The sequence below is a fragment of the Chamaea fasciata genome, unplaced genomic scaffold (assembly GCF_029207755.1).
Source record: "Chamaea fasciata isolate MVZ Bird 193981 ecotype frontalis unplaced genomic scaffold, bChaFas1.0.hap1 SCAF_4, whole genome shotgun sequence".
NCBI lineage: Eukaryota > Metazoa > Chordata > Aves > Passeriformes > Sylviidae > Chamaea > Chamaea fasciata.
This window is the reverse complement of record NW_027094089.1, coordinates 76,493,155-76,509,057: the sequence shown is the minus strand read 5'-3', so window position 1 is coordinate 76,509,057 and position 15,903 is coordinate 76,493,155. Positions and strand designations below refer to the sequence as shown.

Genomic DNA, 15,903 nt, shown 5'->3' with positions numbered 1-15,903 from the left:
AGCGCTAAGGGCTATCACAGGGAAATTTAACTCCCCCTGCGCAAGGAGGTTCAGTTCCACACTGTGGAACAGTGGTTCATTGGTTCACACTGTGGTAGAGTCAGTCATTGCACGGCAATCTTGGGATACCTGAACCACCGAGAGACTGAGGGGGAGTCACGGCAAGTGCCGGGAGAGGTTAGTGCTGAGCCTGGGAGAAGCCCTCAGTTCTGGGGCCGGCCGTGTCCGGTGTGTGCTGCCCACACAAACCGTACACACACTGCACGCACACAGCACACAGTGTACACACACTGTGCGTGGCACAACCACCGTCGGAACCCGTGAGTTTATTCCTTTCTGGTAACACCATGGCTGGAGAGGGGGGGCCGGGTGCGGGGCTTCTTCAGCCTCCATCCCACACCTGAGGTGCCGGACAACCTCAGGTCTTCGGGAACAAGGTCCCGCAAACCCGGGGGCTCTCTAGTGTCACATCCCGGCCAGTGACAGCGGGACGCCCCGTCGCTGATGTGCCCAGACTCCGCTCGGCGCTGAGCTCCGGCCCGGCCGCCCCCCCGTCCGGGTCCCGGCGCCGCCGGCCCCCGGCATCACCCCGCCGCCCCCCGGTCCCGGCGCCCCAGCACCACCCCCGCCGCTCCTCGGCTCGCCCCGCCCCGGCGGCGCCGCCGCCAATGCGGGCTGCGGGGCGGGGCGCGGGGGCACTCCCGGTGCCCGGGACGGGACGGGCTCCGACCCGCTCCGCTCCACGCGGAGCCGCCGAGTCATTGGCGGTGCGGTGCCGGTCCGGGTCCGGATCTGGGTCCGCGCCGTCTCTTCTGGTCCCGCCGTCCTGCCGGCCCTGGTGCCGGTCCGCGCTGTGCTGCTAGCACCGGGACACAGGTAAGCCGCGGGGGGTCGCGCACCTGCCCGCCCGCTCACGGCGGTCCCGACCCTTCCCGGTGCCGGTGTCACCTCCGGACGGAGTGGGTTGCGGGGTCGGGGGGACCTGCGGGACCTGCGGCGGCTCCCGCTCCCGGCACCGCAGCGGCAGCGGTACACGTGGGCTGTAGCCGGCTCCGTGATCACCTCCGAACGCCGGCGGTACCGGCCCGGGCGGTACCGGCCCGTTGAGTGCGGGGGTCGGGAGATGCGGAGACCGAAGCCAGGGTCCCGGGGGATGCCGGGCGAGTGATGCGGGGCGGCGGTGCCGCGGCGGAGCCCCTAGCCGGGACGTGCCCGGGCATATCCCGGTGCGCTGCCGCCTTCCCCGAGCGGGCGGCGGGGGGCGCCGGCGGGGCCGCGGGGGTCTGGCCGGGCTGCGGGGGCGGTGGGCGAGCCGGGCCGGCGCTCGCCGGGGCGCGCCCGCTGCCGGCACCCGCGTGGGCTCCGCGCAGCGCGCTGCCCCCGCCGCCAGCCTCGCCTCGGCTGTTCTTCCAGAAACGAGCAGCTGCCAGATGCGGGGTTCGGTAGGTTTAGGTTGCGCATGAAGAACAAGTTTTTCCCAAAAAACTTTTTTTGCCCCGCCACGGGCACTGGTAAAGTCTCCGTTTGGGGAGATTAAATGGACGCGTGGATGTGACACTTGGGGGCGTGGGTTAGTGGTGGGCTGAGCAGTGCTGGGGGAACAGTTGGACTCCATGGTCTCAGAGAGGTTTTACGGTTCTCTGATTGTTGCAGGAAGGTAGTGAAAGTTACTAAGAATTAGATGCGGGGCAAAAAAAAAAAACAGATGGAAATCCAAAGTTTTATGCAAATTGATACGAGCTTTGGAGGTGTTACTTGAGATACCTGGTAAGGCAGAATGTGGGTTCCCAAGATGGGCAGCCCAAAACTTGGCAGAAGTCACTGGAAAGTGGGCATTGTGCCCTGGGGACTCCTATACTGTGCGCTAAAGAGGGGTGCAAGCAGCCCGGAGCACTTCCTCTCCCACCCGAGCACGGTGCTTTCCCTTACAGCAAACACAAGTCCCCAGCCACTCCAGATAAAACAATTAGTGGTCAACTGTGTGCATAGACTCTCCAGTTCGGGAAACCTGCTGATTTCCAAGCCACGTGGAAAGCCTCAGATTCCACCCTTTTTCCTCTTTTTTTGCTTCTTTGAGAAGCCCTTTGCTCAGAGGAGTCCCACTTCTGCACAAGTTCTCTCAGCATGGTTTGTAGCACAAGGAGATGGGGAGACACTTCCTGGATCAGAGTGCGGGAATGGCTGAGCAGGAGACTGGAGCTGACTGTGGCCAGCCATGAGGCATGCACTCATATTTTCCAGATAGCATTTCCCCCCCCCCCGTGCTTTTTCACTTGCAGCTCTTATTTAGGATTTCAGCTCTCTGTTCTTAGGTTCCAATGTATACAAGTGTCTCATCTTGAGGCGTAGTGCTGCCTGACTCTGCCAGTCAGTCCTGCAGCAGAGTAGAAATCTCCTGTAATGTGCGTGTTGGCTCACGTGGTGATATGGAAGAGCCACTGCTGGGGTGTCTGAGCCCGAGGATGGGTCTGGGCACCTCCTGTCCCAGGCAAGCAGAGACCCACGGCTGGCAGGGACAGGGTTCTCACCTGTAATTTTCCTCACCCTTGTTTTCCTCCCAGAACCCTTTAGCTGCAAACAAAAGAAATAGACTGGATTCCAATGCAATCTATTTTTTCTTTTTTAATTATATTTTCACAGAGAAAAGACAATGGCTGAGCTGTAGTGTTGTCACAGGGTGGATGAACTGCAGCTCACGCTGTGGCACTGCTGGAACCATTTCTTCTCATGCAGTGAAACTCATTCAGGAGCTCACAGTTTTGGTATCTTCAGGGCTGATGAATGGGGGAGCCCATTCTCCTCTCCTGCTCAGGCAGGATGTATCTTTACGGCAATAAAAGAGTTCTTTAATAAATTAATGATATTTTAAAGTTAGATCTCATGCATCTGGGACTGATGGCTGGAGGTTTTTCTTCTCAACCTCTAAGTACATTGATACTGTGTCCCATCCATACTCATTGTTACTGTGTCACCTTTATATTGCCCCTGGCAGATAAAATCTGCAGCTCTGGCAGTCTCTGGGAGACTCCATGTGGTTCCCAAAGAGGTGGGAGTTGTTGGTTTTGGCTTTTCCTTTAGCCTCAGTCAGATCAGTTGTTTCAGTCAAACATTAGGTGATCCAAGGTTCCTGCCATACCAGGTGGTTTAGATGTGCCCTCCATGCACAAATCAAGTGTCTTGGGTCTGTTGGTATTGAAATAAGAAGTACAAAGATCCCCCAGCTTTGAATTTCATGCCAGATATTCAGCAAAATGTTGGTTCCCTGTATTGTTACACTTGAGCAGCAGCAGACCTGCCCTGTGCCCAGAATCCTGCTGGCAGGTCGGGTATGGCTGTCTCCTCCATCTTGAGTGATTCCATCATCCTGGCAGACATCCTTGTGCTTGGAGCAGCTCTGACACGGGATTCCTTTGGCCTGTGTAACTTTCTGTATTTGGCAAACTGCTTTAAACTGGGTTCTGGTGGGGAGGGGGCTTTAAGGGCATTGTCTCAGCTGCAGGCTCTCTGAAAGGCTGGGAAATTCTGTAAATATATGAGAAAAAGTGGCAAAGTTGAGTTCACAGGACAGTTTCACCAAAAACCCAGCTGGTTTGGGGTTTTTTGTTTTGTTGAGGTTATTTTCACCGGTGCTTTTTTCCCTGTATTGCAGCACTTTGGAGGGCAAGTAAAAATCACCCCCTTGCTCTCCATACTCTGGTATCCAGGCTCCTTCTTTGTTGACTGCAATTCTGTTTCATTCATCTTCTGCTGTTATTAAGAGCAAAAGCCTGAATTAAACTCCAGACTGGAGCATCAGCAGTGCTGACCCACACATCAGGCAGAGGCACCTTCTGCCAGGGCTGAGCTGGGCTGTGGGCACCAAATTCACCAACAGGCTGGGCTCAGGCCCCTGGCATTCTGGCCTCCCAAAGCACTTGGGTGACACCTGCCCAGTGTGCCAGCTCCCCAAAAAGAGTTGTGGGTCATTCACCTGGGACCTGACTCCCTGCTTTTGATTTTTCCCTCCTGCATTCAAGCTGAGGCTGAGCCCTGACACCAAACCCTGTGCATCTCCTGGGGCGTTGACACTGGGCTCCCTCTTCACCACCTACTGAGACGGTGACAAGCCCTCCTTTTATTCAGTGGTGTGACAAGCCCTCCTTTTATTCAGTAGTGTCAGGAACCTTTATGCTAGTTACAAGCTGTGCCCGTGCCCCTCCCGAGGTGCTTGTAAGACAGATTTAGTCCCTTCAGATCCTCCTGGCCTGTCCCCCTGGGCTTGGCTGCTGATCCTTGTGTCAGCCCATGTGCTGCGAGCAGGAGCAGCTACGTGAGGGTGACTCATGCGCTGTGCTCGTCTGGGCAGACCTCATCTCCCATGAATCTCGGCCCTCCAGAGCCGGGGGAGCCCAGCCAAGTGTCCACTTCCAAAAGGCACCGGCAAGGGAGTGGTGGGATTAGGCAGAAAAAGCCTGCAGAGGAATGCTGCTGTGGGAGGGGAAGGAGCCGAGGCAGGAGGGGCTGGGGGTCCTGTAGATGATCCCTCTGTGCTGCAAGAGCCTTGCAGGGACCAGACATCTGGCCAAGCTTCCCTCCCAGAGGACAGCTCTGGTTGAAGTGCCAGATTCTCCTAGGCATTTCAGGCTGTTCAGGGTGGTGCCCTCCAAAAGGTGTTCACTCTTCCTGGTGGGTGTTGAGTACTAGCTCCCAAGGCAGGTTGAACAGTTTCTCTCCTGATTTTCTGCTCAAGGTAATAGGAAAAGCAAAGTGGAGACTGGTCTAGTGAAAGTGGATTTTATTCCCTGTCATCATGGGAAGAAGCCATCTAGAGTCTGCAGAAATAATCAGGCAGCCCCAAAACTCCAAATAAATTGCTCAGTTTTGCAGCTTCAGTCTGAACTGCTTGCTCTGATTGAGATGCTGGTCCTATGCTGCCCTTTGAGCCACCCTTACTGACAGTGTGGCCCTGTGGCTCCCGGGCTTGTTCTGTTGTTACTTTCAGCTGAGCCATTTATGCACCTCGGGAAGGCTCTGATAGGGGGGTTTCAGAGGGAGGTGAGAGCTTATTCTGCTGATCCTCTGAATTAGCTGTGAGTGATGCCATACAGAGCTGAAACTCTATTGCTCCGTGCATGGAGCAAGAGCCTGAATGACTGCACAGCTCCAGGGTGCCAGGAATTACCACCTGCCCGAATCCCACTCATGGTGCTCATCAGTGTTGGCTGCTGTCCCAGCCAGGTGGAGATGTTCACCTGGAGATGGGCACATTGCTCATCCCAAATATGTCAGGGCTGGCTTTGATCCCTCTGCCTTCTTTTCCTCTCGTCCCCAAACTCCCCTCTCCTCTTCAGCACAATGGCCTGCCAAGAGAGTGAGTACCTGGATGACCAGAAGAAATGTGTCCCCTGCAGGAAGTGCATGCCCGGGCAGGAGCTTTCCAAGGTAAATTGACTTCTCTGTAAGGAGCAGAAATCATCATGGATGCCACAGCTGGGTTAATCCTCTGCCAGCCTCCCTTCAGAAGGATGATCTTGGGTCCCAGCATGTTGGAAAGAGCAGAGACTTGGTAGGATGGGATGGTGGATTGTTTCCCTTACCCTGGTAGAAGAGTGAGACAATGGAAGCAGGAGGTGATGAGGGATTTAAGGCAGCCCACGGAGCAACCTGATTCTTCTTTTGCTGGTGGAAGTCTAAATTTCCCCTGGCATGTAGCCCCAAAAAGGTCACACTGCATGGCAGGGCTGCACATGGGTGGGTGCCAGCAGGACACTGCTGCAGGGAGTCCCAGCCTGGCCTCAGTGGTGGAGGCTTGGATTGGTGGGAGGCAGCAGGGTTCCACTGGCAGTGCCTCCTGGTGCTGTTGCAGCTTTCCAACACCCTAAGCACACCAGTGGGCTCCAGATGGGTGGCAGACGGGGTCCCCCAGTGTCTCCTGGGAGCTGCACTGCTGGCAGCTGCTCGCAGCTGGGTTCTGAGGATCCTACATCAGCGGTGGCTCTGTCACCCTTTGCCCCCAAAGAAGGGACACCGTTTCTCTCGGTACCACTTGGCCCCTCACCACAGCCGCACCCCCAACCTCGTGCCTTGCAGGACTGCGGCGACGGCAGCGGCGGGGACGCACAGTGTGTGGCCTGCCCTCCCAGGAAGTTCAAGGACCGCTGGGGACACCACGGCTGCAAGCCCTGCCTGTCCTGCGCCCTCATCAACCGCCTGCAGAAGTCCAACTGCACCGCCACGGCTGACGCCGTCTGTGGGGAGTGCCTGCCGGGGTGAGCGGGGCCGGCCCGGGCAGAGCCACCATACCTGGGGGCAGGCAGGGAGGGGCTGGGCAGAGGGGGCTTTACCTGAGGCCACGTGGGACCTAAGAGGAGCATGGTGACCCAGTGATGTCGCTGTGAGGACACTGATAGTGACATGGAAGTCAAACCCGTCTGGTGGGTCCCATTGCAGCTTCGAAGAAGGGAAGCTGAAGGCTCCCGTAAATGAGCCATGAAAGAGAACTTCCAGTCTCTGATTGTTCTGAAGACACCGGGGTGGCTGAGCCCTGGAAGATGAGGTGTTGTAGCCCATTATGGTTAGTAGTCCCCAAAGAGGGAGTTTAAGGGATGACTGAAATGAAATGTCTGTGTACAGACAGCCCGTGCCAAACCCAGGTGCTGCAGACACCGCTGGCCAGGCGTGGAGCAGTGGAGCAAGTCAGGGCTCTGGTGTATGAGTCTCCTCTCAGATAGAGCTGTAGCTGGGATGTTCCCAGCCCTGTGGGGAGCTATTAATCATTAAAATCCACTTCAGCAGGCATAGGGGTGGGAGGGCTGTTAGAAAGATGTTGCTTCTTGACAAATGGCTAGATATGAATAAGTAGGTGTGGTGCAGCTCCAGCCCTGTTGCTCTTGTTGCCAGCCAGGCAAGAGTGCAGGGTCAGCTGTGCCCCTCTGCTACAGGGCAGCTGGCACAGCTGGCTGCACAGCCGGGGTGGTGGGAGCTGGGTGAGGACCAGGCTGTGCTGAGCTTGTCTGCTCTGTTGGCAGGTTTTACAGGAAGGCACGGATCAGCGGGCAGCTGGAGTGGGAGTGCATTCCCTGCACCAAGCAGACGCCATCCTCCGAGCCGCAGTGTAGGTGCCCCCACGCGGATGGGGTCGGGGCAGGTGATGTGGGCACAGGGGGAGCTGCAGCCCTGCTGGAGGAGGCAGATTCATGGCCTGTGACAAGGGATGGGCAGGGAAGGGGTCGTTCAAGTCTCAGAGTTTGGCTCCAGTGCTTTGTGGATGATGTTTGCAGGTCGGTCCAGAACAAACCTGGTGAAGGTCGCTGTACCTACTGTACCACCACAGGACACAGCCCTTCTTGCACTGACCAGCAGTGCCCTGGTCATCATTGTCCTGGTGCTTCTGGCACTTTCCATCATCTACTGCAAGCGATTCTGGAAAAGCCAGTGCCAGAGAGGTGAGTAGGTTCTCTCCCCCTTGCTGTGCCATTCACCTGTGCCCATGGCCCCTTCTTGCTGTGCAGAGCATTGCTGCCTTCTCAGCACAGTGACCCAACTGTTCCTCAGCTCATACAGAACAGACCCCTCATCCTGCTTCTCATGCCTGCAGGACCTCTCCTGTGCTTTACCTCCTCAATGACGCAGAGGAGCCTCCCTCCTCCTTAGCGCCATCAGGAGGAGGCCATTTCACAGCCAGAAGTGTCAGTCCTCCCTTCTGAGGTTTTTCTGGTTGAGTGGCTCTTTGCTGCAAAGTGAAGAGGGCTGCAGGTTTGGTGGCCAGGGTTGGGGCAGGATGGCATCCAGCAGCATGCCAGGGAGCTGCTGGGCTCCCAGCCCCTTGCTGGCAGACATACCACAGGGCTGAGGACATGCAAGGGAAACAAGCCAAACCTTTGCTCAGCCTATTTCTCCTCTTTCCTCTAAGTCTTCCTGAGGACTCAGAACTTCTCAGGCCAGCGAGCAATGTTCCCAACTACAGCAGCACCTGGCAGGTTCCTGTGTGAGGAGCAGATGTCTGGACCCTGCTGCCTGGGTGTTAAGAATTTGAGCCCTTGCTACAGGCAGGCAGAAGGTACCTGTTCTTGCTGTCTTCCCTGGGGAAGGGAGGGTGGTGCTGGGCTCCAGCTCATGTGGTCCCAGGATGAGATGCCCTTAGGCAGGAAGGATGGAGCTGGATGGTGAACTTCACTGATCTGTGCTGGTTTCTGGTTCCAGGCCCTGTGGAGGCAGTGCAGTTCATTTCGGATGGGGAAGCCGTGGGTCTCCAGCTCCCCTCTCTCCAGCCAGAGATGGACTTGCCACCAGCCATTGCAGTCAGCACTGCCTCCAAGGCCCAGCTGGGCAGAAGCCTCCTGGAAAGCCAGCCCCTCATCCGAGCATCAGGCCATGGTGACTGCCTGGAGGGGGTCCTGCCGCCCCCCACCCCCAGGCAGGGCCGGCCAGGCACGGTGGAGGCCCTGGCCCCCCTCTCCTCCTGTGCCTCTGAGATGCAGCACAAGTGGCCGCATGCACCCGTGGAGTGCACTGAGCTGGACCTCCAAAAGTTCTCCACCCAGGCGGAGTTTGTGGGTGGCGAGCGGCTGGAGGATACAGCGAGCCGGGCGATGAAGAGGATTCCAGCAGAGAGCGGTGGTGTGGTGCAGGAGGGGGCCCATCACTTGCCCATGGCCGAAATCCCACCTGGGGAGCAGCTGGTAAGTTCCTCCTGCCTCATCACCCCTCAGAACTACTGCCAGTCGCCCAAGGGTGAGGCACAGAAGATGGGTTTGACATAGGGGTAGGAACATGGACTGAGTTGTGTTAATATGGGGTGGAGGTTAATAGTAAGGCTGGAGGAGAAGCACCATTCCCTGAGCCCTTGTGACAGCCCTGGGAGCAGAGCTAGGCATTGCTGTTCTCAGCAGACTGCCACCAACCTTCGGGTCTTTGTGTCACCAGGTGGATGATGCCCAGAGCCTGGTGACTCAGATCAGCAGCACAGCCAAAGGTAAGTGGCCTTCCAGTCTCACCTTTGTATTCCAAGTATGGGCATATCAGAGGCAGTTCATGGAAGGGAGCTCCTCCAGAAGCCCACCATGTCCCCACCAGGGACTTACCTGACTTGTGGCCTTTAGTGCTGGTACACAGGGTATATTTTCTATGATGCTGCCTTGAGTGTCCTGTGGGCAGGTGGCCCAGCTGTCACCAGTTACCAGCTTCCGCAGAACTGAGCCAGCTCCATATTGATGAGCTCTAAACATGATGTTGGAGGAGATACCTGCCTTGGCAGGGTGGCCTTTCACCTGCTCGGCTGAGGCTGGAGGCTGGCTGTTCTCTTTTCCCTTAACCTATTTGTGTAGGATGGGTACCAACCCATCTTCCCTGTGTTGCTGCCCCCAGGTCTCCCAATCACAGAGCTGCCCCATTCCTTGGTGCAGTCGCTCGCCTTCTTGTTGGACCCTTCCCTGAACGGCGCAAAGAACTTCAGCCACGTGGCGCTGGAGCTGGGGCTGATGCCCCAGCTTCTGGGGCGGATTTCAGGGTTTGAGCAGCTGGTGGCACACTTCACGTACGCGGGGGCCGCGGTCACCGTCCCACTGCTGGCACAGGCGCTGCAGCGGCTCCAGAGGTTCGACGCCTTGCTCCTGCTCTCCGACCACTTCACACTCAGCCCTGCGCCCGACCGCCAGCGCTAGAGGGCAGGGAGGGGTGGAGGAAGCTCCATGCACTGTTTACTCGTGTGAGAGAGGAGATCCAGTGGCCTGCAGTCATATAACCTCCTTGGTGGGCATGGCAGGAGAACACAGAGATGGTCTTTGCATCATGGAGTGGAAGGACACGACAAGGGTGTCTCTGCACAGGGGTTCCAGGAAGCACAGCTGTGCCTCTTCCCTGCTCCATAGGGGAGGGCTTGCTCAGGCCCCTCCAGAAGCTGTTTTTCTCTGGCTGTGACATCCTTGCATGTCAGTCACTGTGCTGTGGTGCTCTGGCTCTGCAGTGAGCCCTGTCCTGCCCCTCTTTTACCTTGGGGTCCCTCAGCCATAGGACTTGGGCTTTGTGGGCAGTGTCCTCCTATGAGCCCAGCCATCTCCTCCTTTCCAGCTTTCCAATCCTTCCTCTGGCCCATGCTCTGCTTTCCCAGGTGCCAGCTGCTACTTTCTCAATTTACTTTTCAGTTGCTCCTCTCCCTCTGTGCTGCAATTTCCTTGGCAGAAGACCTGGCCGTGGCTGATGTGTCAGACTCCAACCTTTGTCCCTCTGTGCCATCCTGGCACCTTCCTCTCATGTCCATTTGTGGTGCAGTGTAGCATCCTGGCACGGGTTTTGGACTGATTCCCGGGATGAATTGGTGTGAGTCCTCGCTGGGCTGTGGCTGTTGGCCATGGGCAGGTGCTGGCTCACCCCAGCCCTGTGGCTATTCACTGCCCATTGCCTCCAAGGCTTTGCAAACCCTAGTGGCACTGGGTGTCAGGGGCAGGAATGCTGCAGCAGAGGTGGCAGCTGAGGGCTGAAGCTGTCACTTTGGTCACAGGCAGCAGTGACGTTCCTGTGCCAGCCACAGCAGGAGCTCCTCCAGAACCTCCTCCTCTTTTAAAATAATATTTTTCTCTTTTTTTTTTTTTTTCCTGCCTAAAAATGGCCTGATTTCTCATTCCTGAGAATTGCTACTGGGAAGGGGGAGCACCCTTCTGCTTGGTATTTCATCCTGGGGGATTTGTCATAACTTGCCACAGTCTTGCTGTCACAGGTCACCCTGATTTCAATGTTGAGCCTGGGGGCTGCAGGCAGCTGGGCTGTTCTCGGTTTGCCCTGGCCACTGGGGCTGTGCTGGTGGCCCCGGACAGAGCGGGGGCTGCAGGAATACGTTCCTGAGCGGGGCACAGCGGTGCGGGGGCGGCCAGGCACGCGGGGCCTGCGGGGGCAGAGCAGCTGCCGGCGGGGCTGCGGCCGTGGCTCAGCGCCCGGCAGCACTGACAGAGCCCGGTGCTGTTAGCACCACGGCTGAGGGTTCAGTCCCTCTGGGCCATTCATTTTAGAGTTAGACTCCATGATCTTTGTGGTCCCTTCCAGTTCCGGATATTCTGTGATTAGTGTCGCCCTAGCTGTCCCGAGACTCCCAGAGAGCATCAAAGGGGCTGAGCTGGTGGTGCTCACTCTGCCTCTGTTGCTTTGTCCCTCACTGCCATGGCTGGGTCTGCCGAGTGCTTTCTGCTGTCCTGCCTGTCACCAGGGTCTCAGGCCAAGCCGGTGGTGTGGTGGTCACCAGCAAGTGGCACTGTTACCCCACTGCCTGCTGCCCCCACCCAGGCCCCTCGGTCAAGCCCAGAATTCTTTATCTGACCACAGTACCTGAAAGAAGCGGGTGCCCTTCTAGGAAGGCAGACCGGCCCCACACCCCGGGCAGTAATAGCTGCTGGTGTTTCCTTTCCCTGTTTAAAGATGTTGGGGCTTGAACACGCCCAGGACGTGCTCAGATAAGCGGAGGCATGGGCAGTTCGAACTGGACCTGGCACTTTCCCTCACTGCTTGTTTTTTCCACAGTCAAGGTCGTTTCATTGCTCTTTGCTCCCCAAGACCACAGAGTTGAACCTTGTGCTGTGTGGGGCCAGGATTAGTCAGACTCTTGCTGCACTCTCAGACTGTTACAGAGCAGCCAGGAGTGTTGCTATAGCACACACAGCCTGGGGCCAGGGATTTCCTGTTTGAGGCATTTCTGTGGCAGGGAGAGTGCTGGGTTTAATCACCTCACAAAATCCAATAAATATTTAATCCCTCTGTGGACGTAGTCACTTCCAGTGGGAAGGAAAATAACTTCACCCTCTGCATCTGAGTAAGACCCTCCCTGCAGCTCAGCTTGCTGGCCCTGGCTTTGAAGTTGGAATTGGACTGAGCAGCTTGTTCTGTATGTTCCTGTGTCACCCGTGCCGCCAGTGTGTGGTCACTTGGAGTGCACAGAGCAGTGGCAGCCAGGCAGGATGGCAGAGCCAGCCTGCTGCTGTCACATGGCAGTGTCAGGAGCAAGAGATGGGCAGGGAAAGCTGTTAAATTAGAGCTGTGGATAATGGGAGAATGTCACAGGTGTGTGCTGCAAATCTCTTCGCATGCTGGGCAGCTCCATTGATGTGCCAGGGTTTGGCTCTAGGCCAAGCAGATGGAGTGAGGCTTTGGGGATTTTTGTTCATTTGGGGATTTTCCTAACTTTTATAAAGAAATCAACCCCTTTTCCTTTATAGCTTTTAAGGTAAACTTATTTTTCAATTGTTTGATGTCTGAGCAATCTTACTTACAGTCAAGACTTAACCCCTGCCTTGAGGGTGCAGCACATTGGGTCTGTGCTGTGTGTGGGTATTGGCCATGCCATAAAGGGTGTGTAGGGTGGTGTGTGCCATGCTACAGCTCCTGCCCCACTGGTGCTGCCCCTCAGGCCCTGGCTGTGCCACGGGGTGTGCTGCCTCAGCACTGCTTGGCAGGGACTGGTTTTACATGTGTTTGAACTGTTCTGGGTTCCTCCACAGAGCCTCACATGTGGTGTCAGTGCAAGTCACACTGGCTGGTGCTCCAGCAGGGCTGGACACGGCACAAGAGCCTTGCAGGATGTGGCTTTTCAGCAGTGGGGCTCCCCCAGCTCCCGGCCAAGGGCTGCTCCCCACTCTCACTGTGCTCATGGCAGGCACCTTCCTTCAGCTGCAGTGATAAAACCATCTGTGTTTACAAGGGCCAAAAGTTCAACAGGTAGCCTTTAGCCCACCCTAAGACCTTTTGGCCAGGCTGCCTCAAGCCCAGCCAGAGCCCTCAGGGAACTAACCATGAGAGCCTTGAAACCAGGGATAATGCTGTGACTCAGACATCAGAACAATGGTGATCCCTGAGCAGGGAGCTGCTTCAGTGGGAAACCAATGGACTTGATACTTGACTTTTGCTTTTTAATAGTATTTTTAACATAGTACATGGAATGTAATGGAGAGTAATTCCTGTAGTGCTGGATTTTACACCACAGCCTCAGGAAGCCATTTGTGCCAAGCTGGCATGGCTCACAGGTGAAAGAAATCAAATGACTCTGCATCTGTGCAAACTTGAGCTAGGACTGAACAGTGGAAACACTCCAGTGCAATGGGGTTATTTTTTTACAAGTGATTGGTTTCCACACCAGTCTTGCCTGGAAGTCTGATTTGCAGAGGAATTTGTATGATAAGTTTTAATCCAGCCCTGTTCTGGGAAGCTCTTAAGCATAGACTTAAAATAGGCACATACTTCACTGTTGTTTAAGTGTTTATTCTGGTGAACAATTAGTGAACATCCCTCGGGTGCTGTTTCTGAACAGGGGGCTCATGAGAGCTGTCCCTCCAATGTACTTTTACAGAAATAGGCAATACTGAAGAAACCTTGGTGTTACTGATTTGAGCACACTTCTTGGAAGAGTCTGCGAGTGTTTTGGGAAGATACCCTCTCTGTGTTGGATTATTTAATACTTCAGACTCGGGTGCTTTTCAAAAAAAAAAAATAATCACTACATTTCTGTAGCCATGGTTTACCCAAGGGAATACATGTTGTTTTTTATGGTAGATGTTATTTTTCTTTAGGGTTACGAATAGGTTATTTATATTTTTGTAAATTCTGCGCCGTTACCATTGTAGTTCTGCTGTAGCATTGTTTCTGTTGGGTTTGGGGTGTTGTCTGTGTTCAAATCAAGCACAAGCTGAAGCTCCTGCCCCCTGTTAATGGAAGGGGGTTGGTCCCTCACATTCCTCCAGACCTGGTGCTCTTGAGTGATGTGTGTTTGTAGTTCAATAAATTTTGGAGCCAGACACGGTGACGCTTGGTGAGTTTTGATTTGTCTCCCCATTGCTGTGGGCCCCCTGCCTGCCTGCCAGTGGGGCCTGATGCTGCAGGGGCCAGTGGGGGCTGGAAGGCCCTGGCTGGGAGGGCAGGAAGCACTTCTCAGAGAGATGCTGCAGCAGCTGAGGTCACAAGCCTCATCCCCTCGTCTGGGAACAGGGCTGGAGCGGGTGGTGCTGGATGGGGTGGCCGTGGTCCTGGGCCTGTACCCTCAGGGTGCCTGCCCCCACCACAGGTATCAGCGTTAGTTTTTACATCTGTTTACCATTTCCCAGCATGGCCAAGTCTCAGGTGGGGTTCTCTGCATGGCCAGGGGGAGGCAGAGACCCCTAACAATAGCCAAGGAACTCCCATTCCCGAAGCTCTGCTGAGGAACAGTTGGTGTTTAAGTTCAGTAATTACAGGGCTTGTTAAGCCTATTCATGCCCTTATGCTGGTATGTTTAAAATAATTATCCACATGAAGGATGTTTTCTGATTTTTGTTCCCTTATACTCACATGTTTAAAATAATTATTAGCATTAAGCCTGTTTTCTGTTCTAACTAAAGCTATGATACTTGTCCAAACTCTGGCAGGCTCTATGAGTACTTGCAGTGCTGCAGCTCATCCTGTGTGTGAGGATCCCCATGCAGCCCTGGCTGCCTCTGTCATACCACAGGGCAACAGCTATGGACAGCACAGCCTCTGGAGTCAGGGCCCAGAAGAACCACTCATCCACCACCAAACACCAAGTCATGGCAGTGGTGGAGGTACTCAGCATCCAGTTTCCAAAGAAGCCTTTTCTGTGGAGCGTGTGGGTGCCTGGAGCCCTTTGTCACGGATGCTGTACATGGTGCAGCCCAGGTGTTCTGAGAGCACCCAATCTCACCAAGGTCTGCAAGGGGTGACGATCACAGTGTCCCTGCCTGCACCAGCCCATGGCTGAAGGTGTGGACAGGGTGCTGTGGCCCTCCCGTGGGTGACCTGATCCCAGAGCTCTGCCTGTGCCTGTCTGAGGCCACTGTCACTGCAGCGGGAGAAGGCCAGAAGTGTCTGTTGGCCCAGCAGCTTCCTGCACACTTTTGGGATGGGAATTCAATGTATGCCTTGCTCTGGGGTTGTAACCATCCAGATTCTGGATTCTTAGGTAACTAGACACACGGCAGCAGGCTAAAGGGGGGTGGGTTTGGCCACACCTCAGGTCTATTCTGGAAGAACAAGGGTGCCTCTCCCATGCAAAGCAGATTCTTCCACCCACAGCAGGAACTCACAGTGATCAAGAAGTTTACACCCCCTCTGCTCCTCACCTCAGACCGCTTGTTTTGTCTGGTCTTGCCTTGTTTTTGGCTGAAGCCCAAGTAGCATGGATAAATCAGTCGTGTTCCTCTCAAAGTACTTGGGATTCTCATACTCCACGCTGGGGTAAGAGGTAGCTCCTGTGAAGCAGAGCTGGCAGGGGAACACACATGCTCCACACTGCTTGTGAGCAGACAAGTGTGTGGTTGAGCACCCATCCCTTGGTGGTCAGAACAAGGCTGGCTCCCACCCCCACTGCTGGTGCCTCAGCCACTCTTCACGGAGAGGTTGGCAGCAGGTCAGGGTGCTGAGGTACCCAGTCCTTACCTCAGCTGCTGCCAGCAGGAACATCTCCCACTGAGATGCAGAGCTGTGCAAAGGCACTCACAGCTTGGCGAGCCTCCAGCTACAGAGGGAATGCCAGGGAATGCTGTTTGGCCCACACAAGGCACACGCACTGGGACACCTCCAGAGCTGTCTTTGGAGCAGGAAGGCAGATGTCTGTCCTGCTGCTCCCAGCAGTCACAGATCACAGCCAGCAGTCCTGCTGAGACACATGTTCATGACCAGTGGGGTTTTGATTTGAAGAACCCAAGTGAAATGTGTGGGCTGTGGATACCTCTCCTACACGCCCTGAAATGTCCCTACAGAGGTGGCCACTGTGGTCCTGTCCTTGTGTGGACAGGGACCCCTGGGCAGAGCTAATCTCAGACCTGCTGAGGTGAGACTGCAGTCACGTGAGGTCTTTGCATCCTTCTCACAGGAGACCCTGCTCTGGGGGCATGTCCTTCTGCCCATGAGCACTGAGTGGCAAAGGGGAGCTACAGGAGGGGTCTGGCCAGGGTG

At 55.6% G+C, this 15,903-nt stretch overlaps 1 protein-coding gene across 1 annotated transcript; it reads left to right on the top strand.

Annotated features, from left to right (window-relative positions):
- The first annotated feature begins 791 nt into the window (after window positions 1–791).
- Window positions 792–10,755, top strand: EDA2R (ectodysplasin A2 receptor). Its single transcript, XM_066182456.1, has 9 exons — window positions 792–876; window positions 5,331–5,421; window positions 6,070–6,248; window positions 7,008–7,093; window positions 7,260–7,424; window positions 7,892–8,038; window positions 8,182–8,660; window positions 8,905–8,953; window positions 9,346–10,755. Exons 2-9 carry the CDS (start codon window positions 5,335–5,337, stop codon window positions 9,639–9,641), a joined length of 1,488 nt encoding a protein of 495 aa, XP_066038553.1. The 5' UTR covers window positions 792–876; window positions 5,331–5,334; the 3' UTR covers window positions 9,642–10,755.
- Window positions 10,756–15,903: the final 5,148 nt, after the last annotated feature.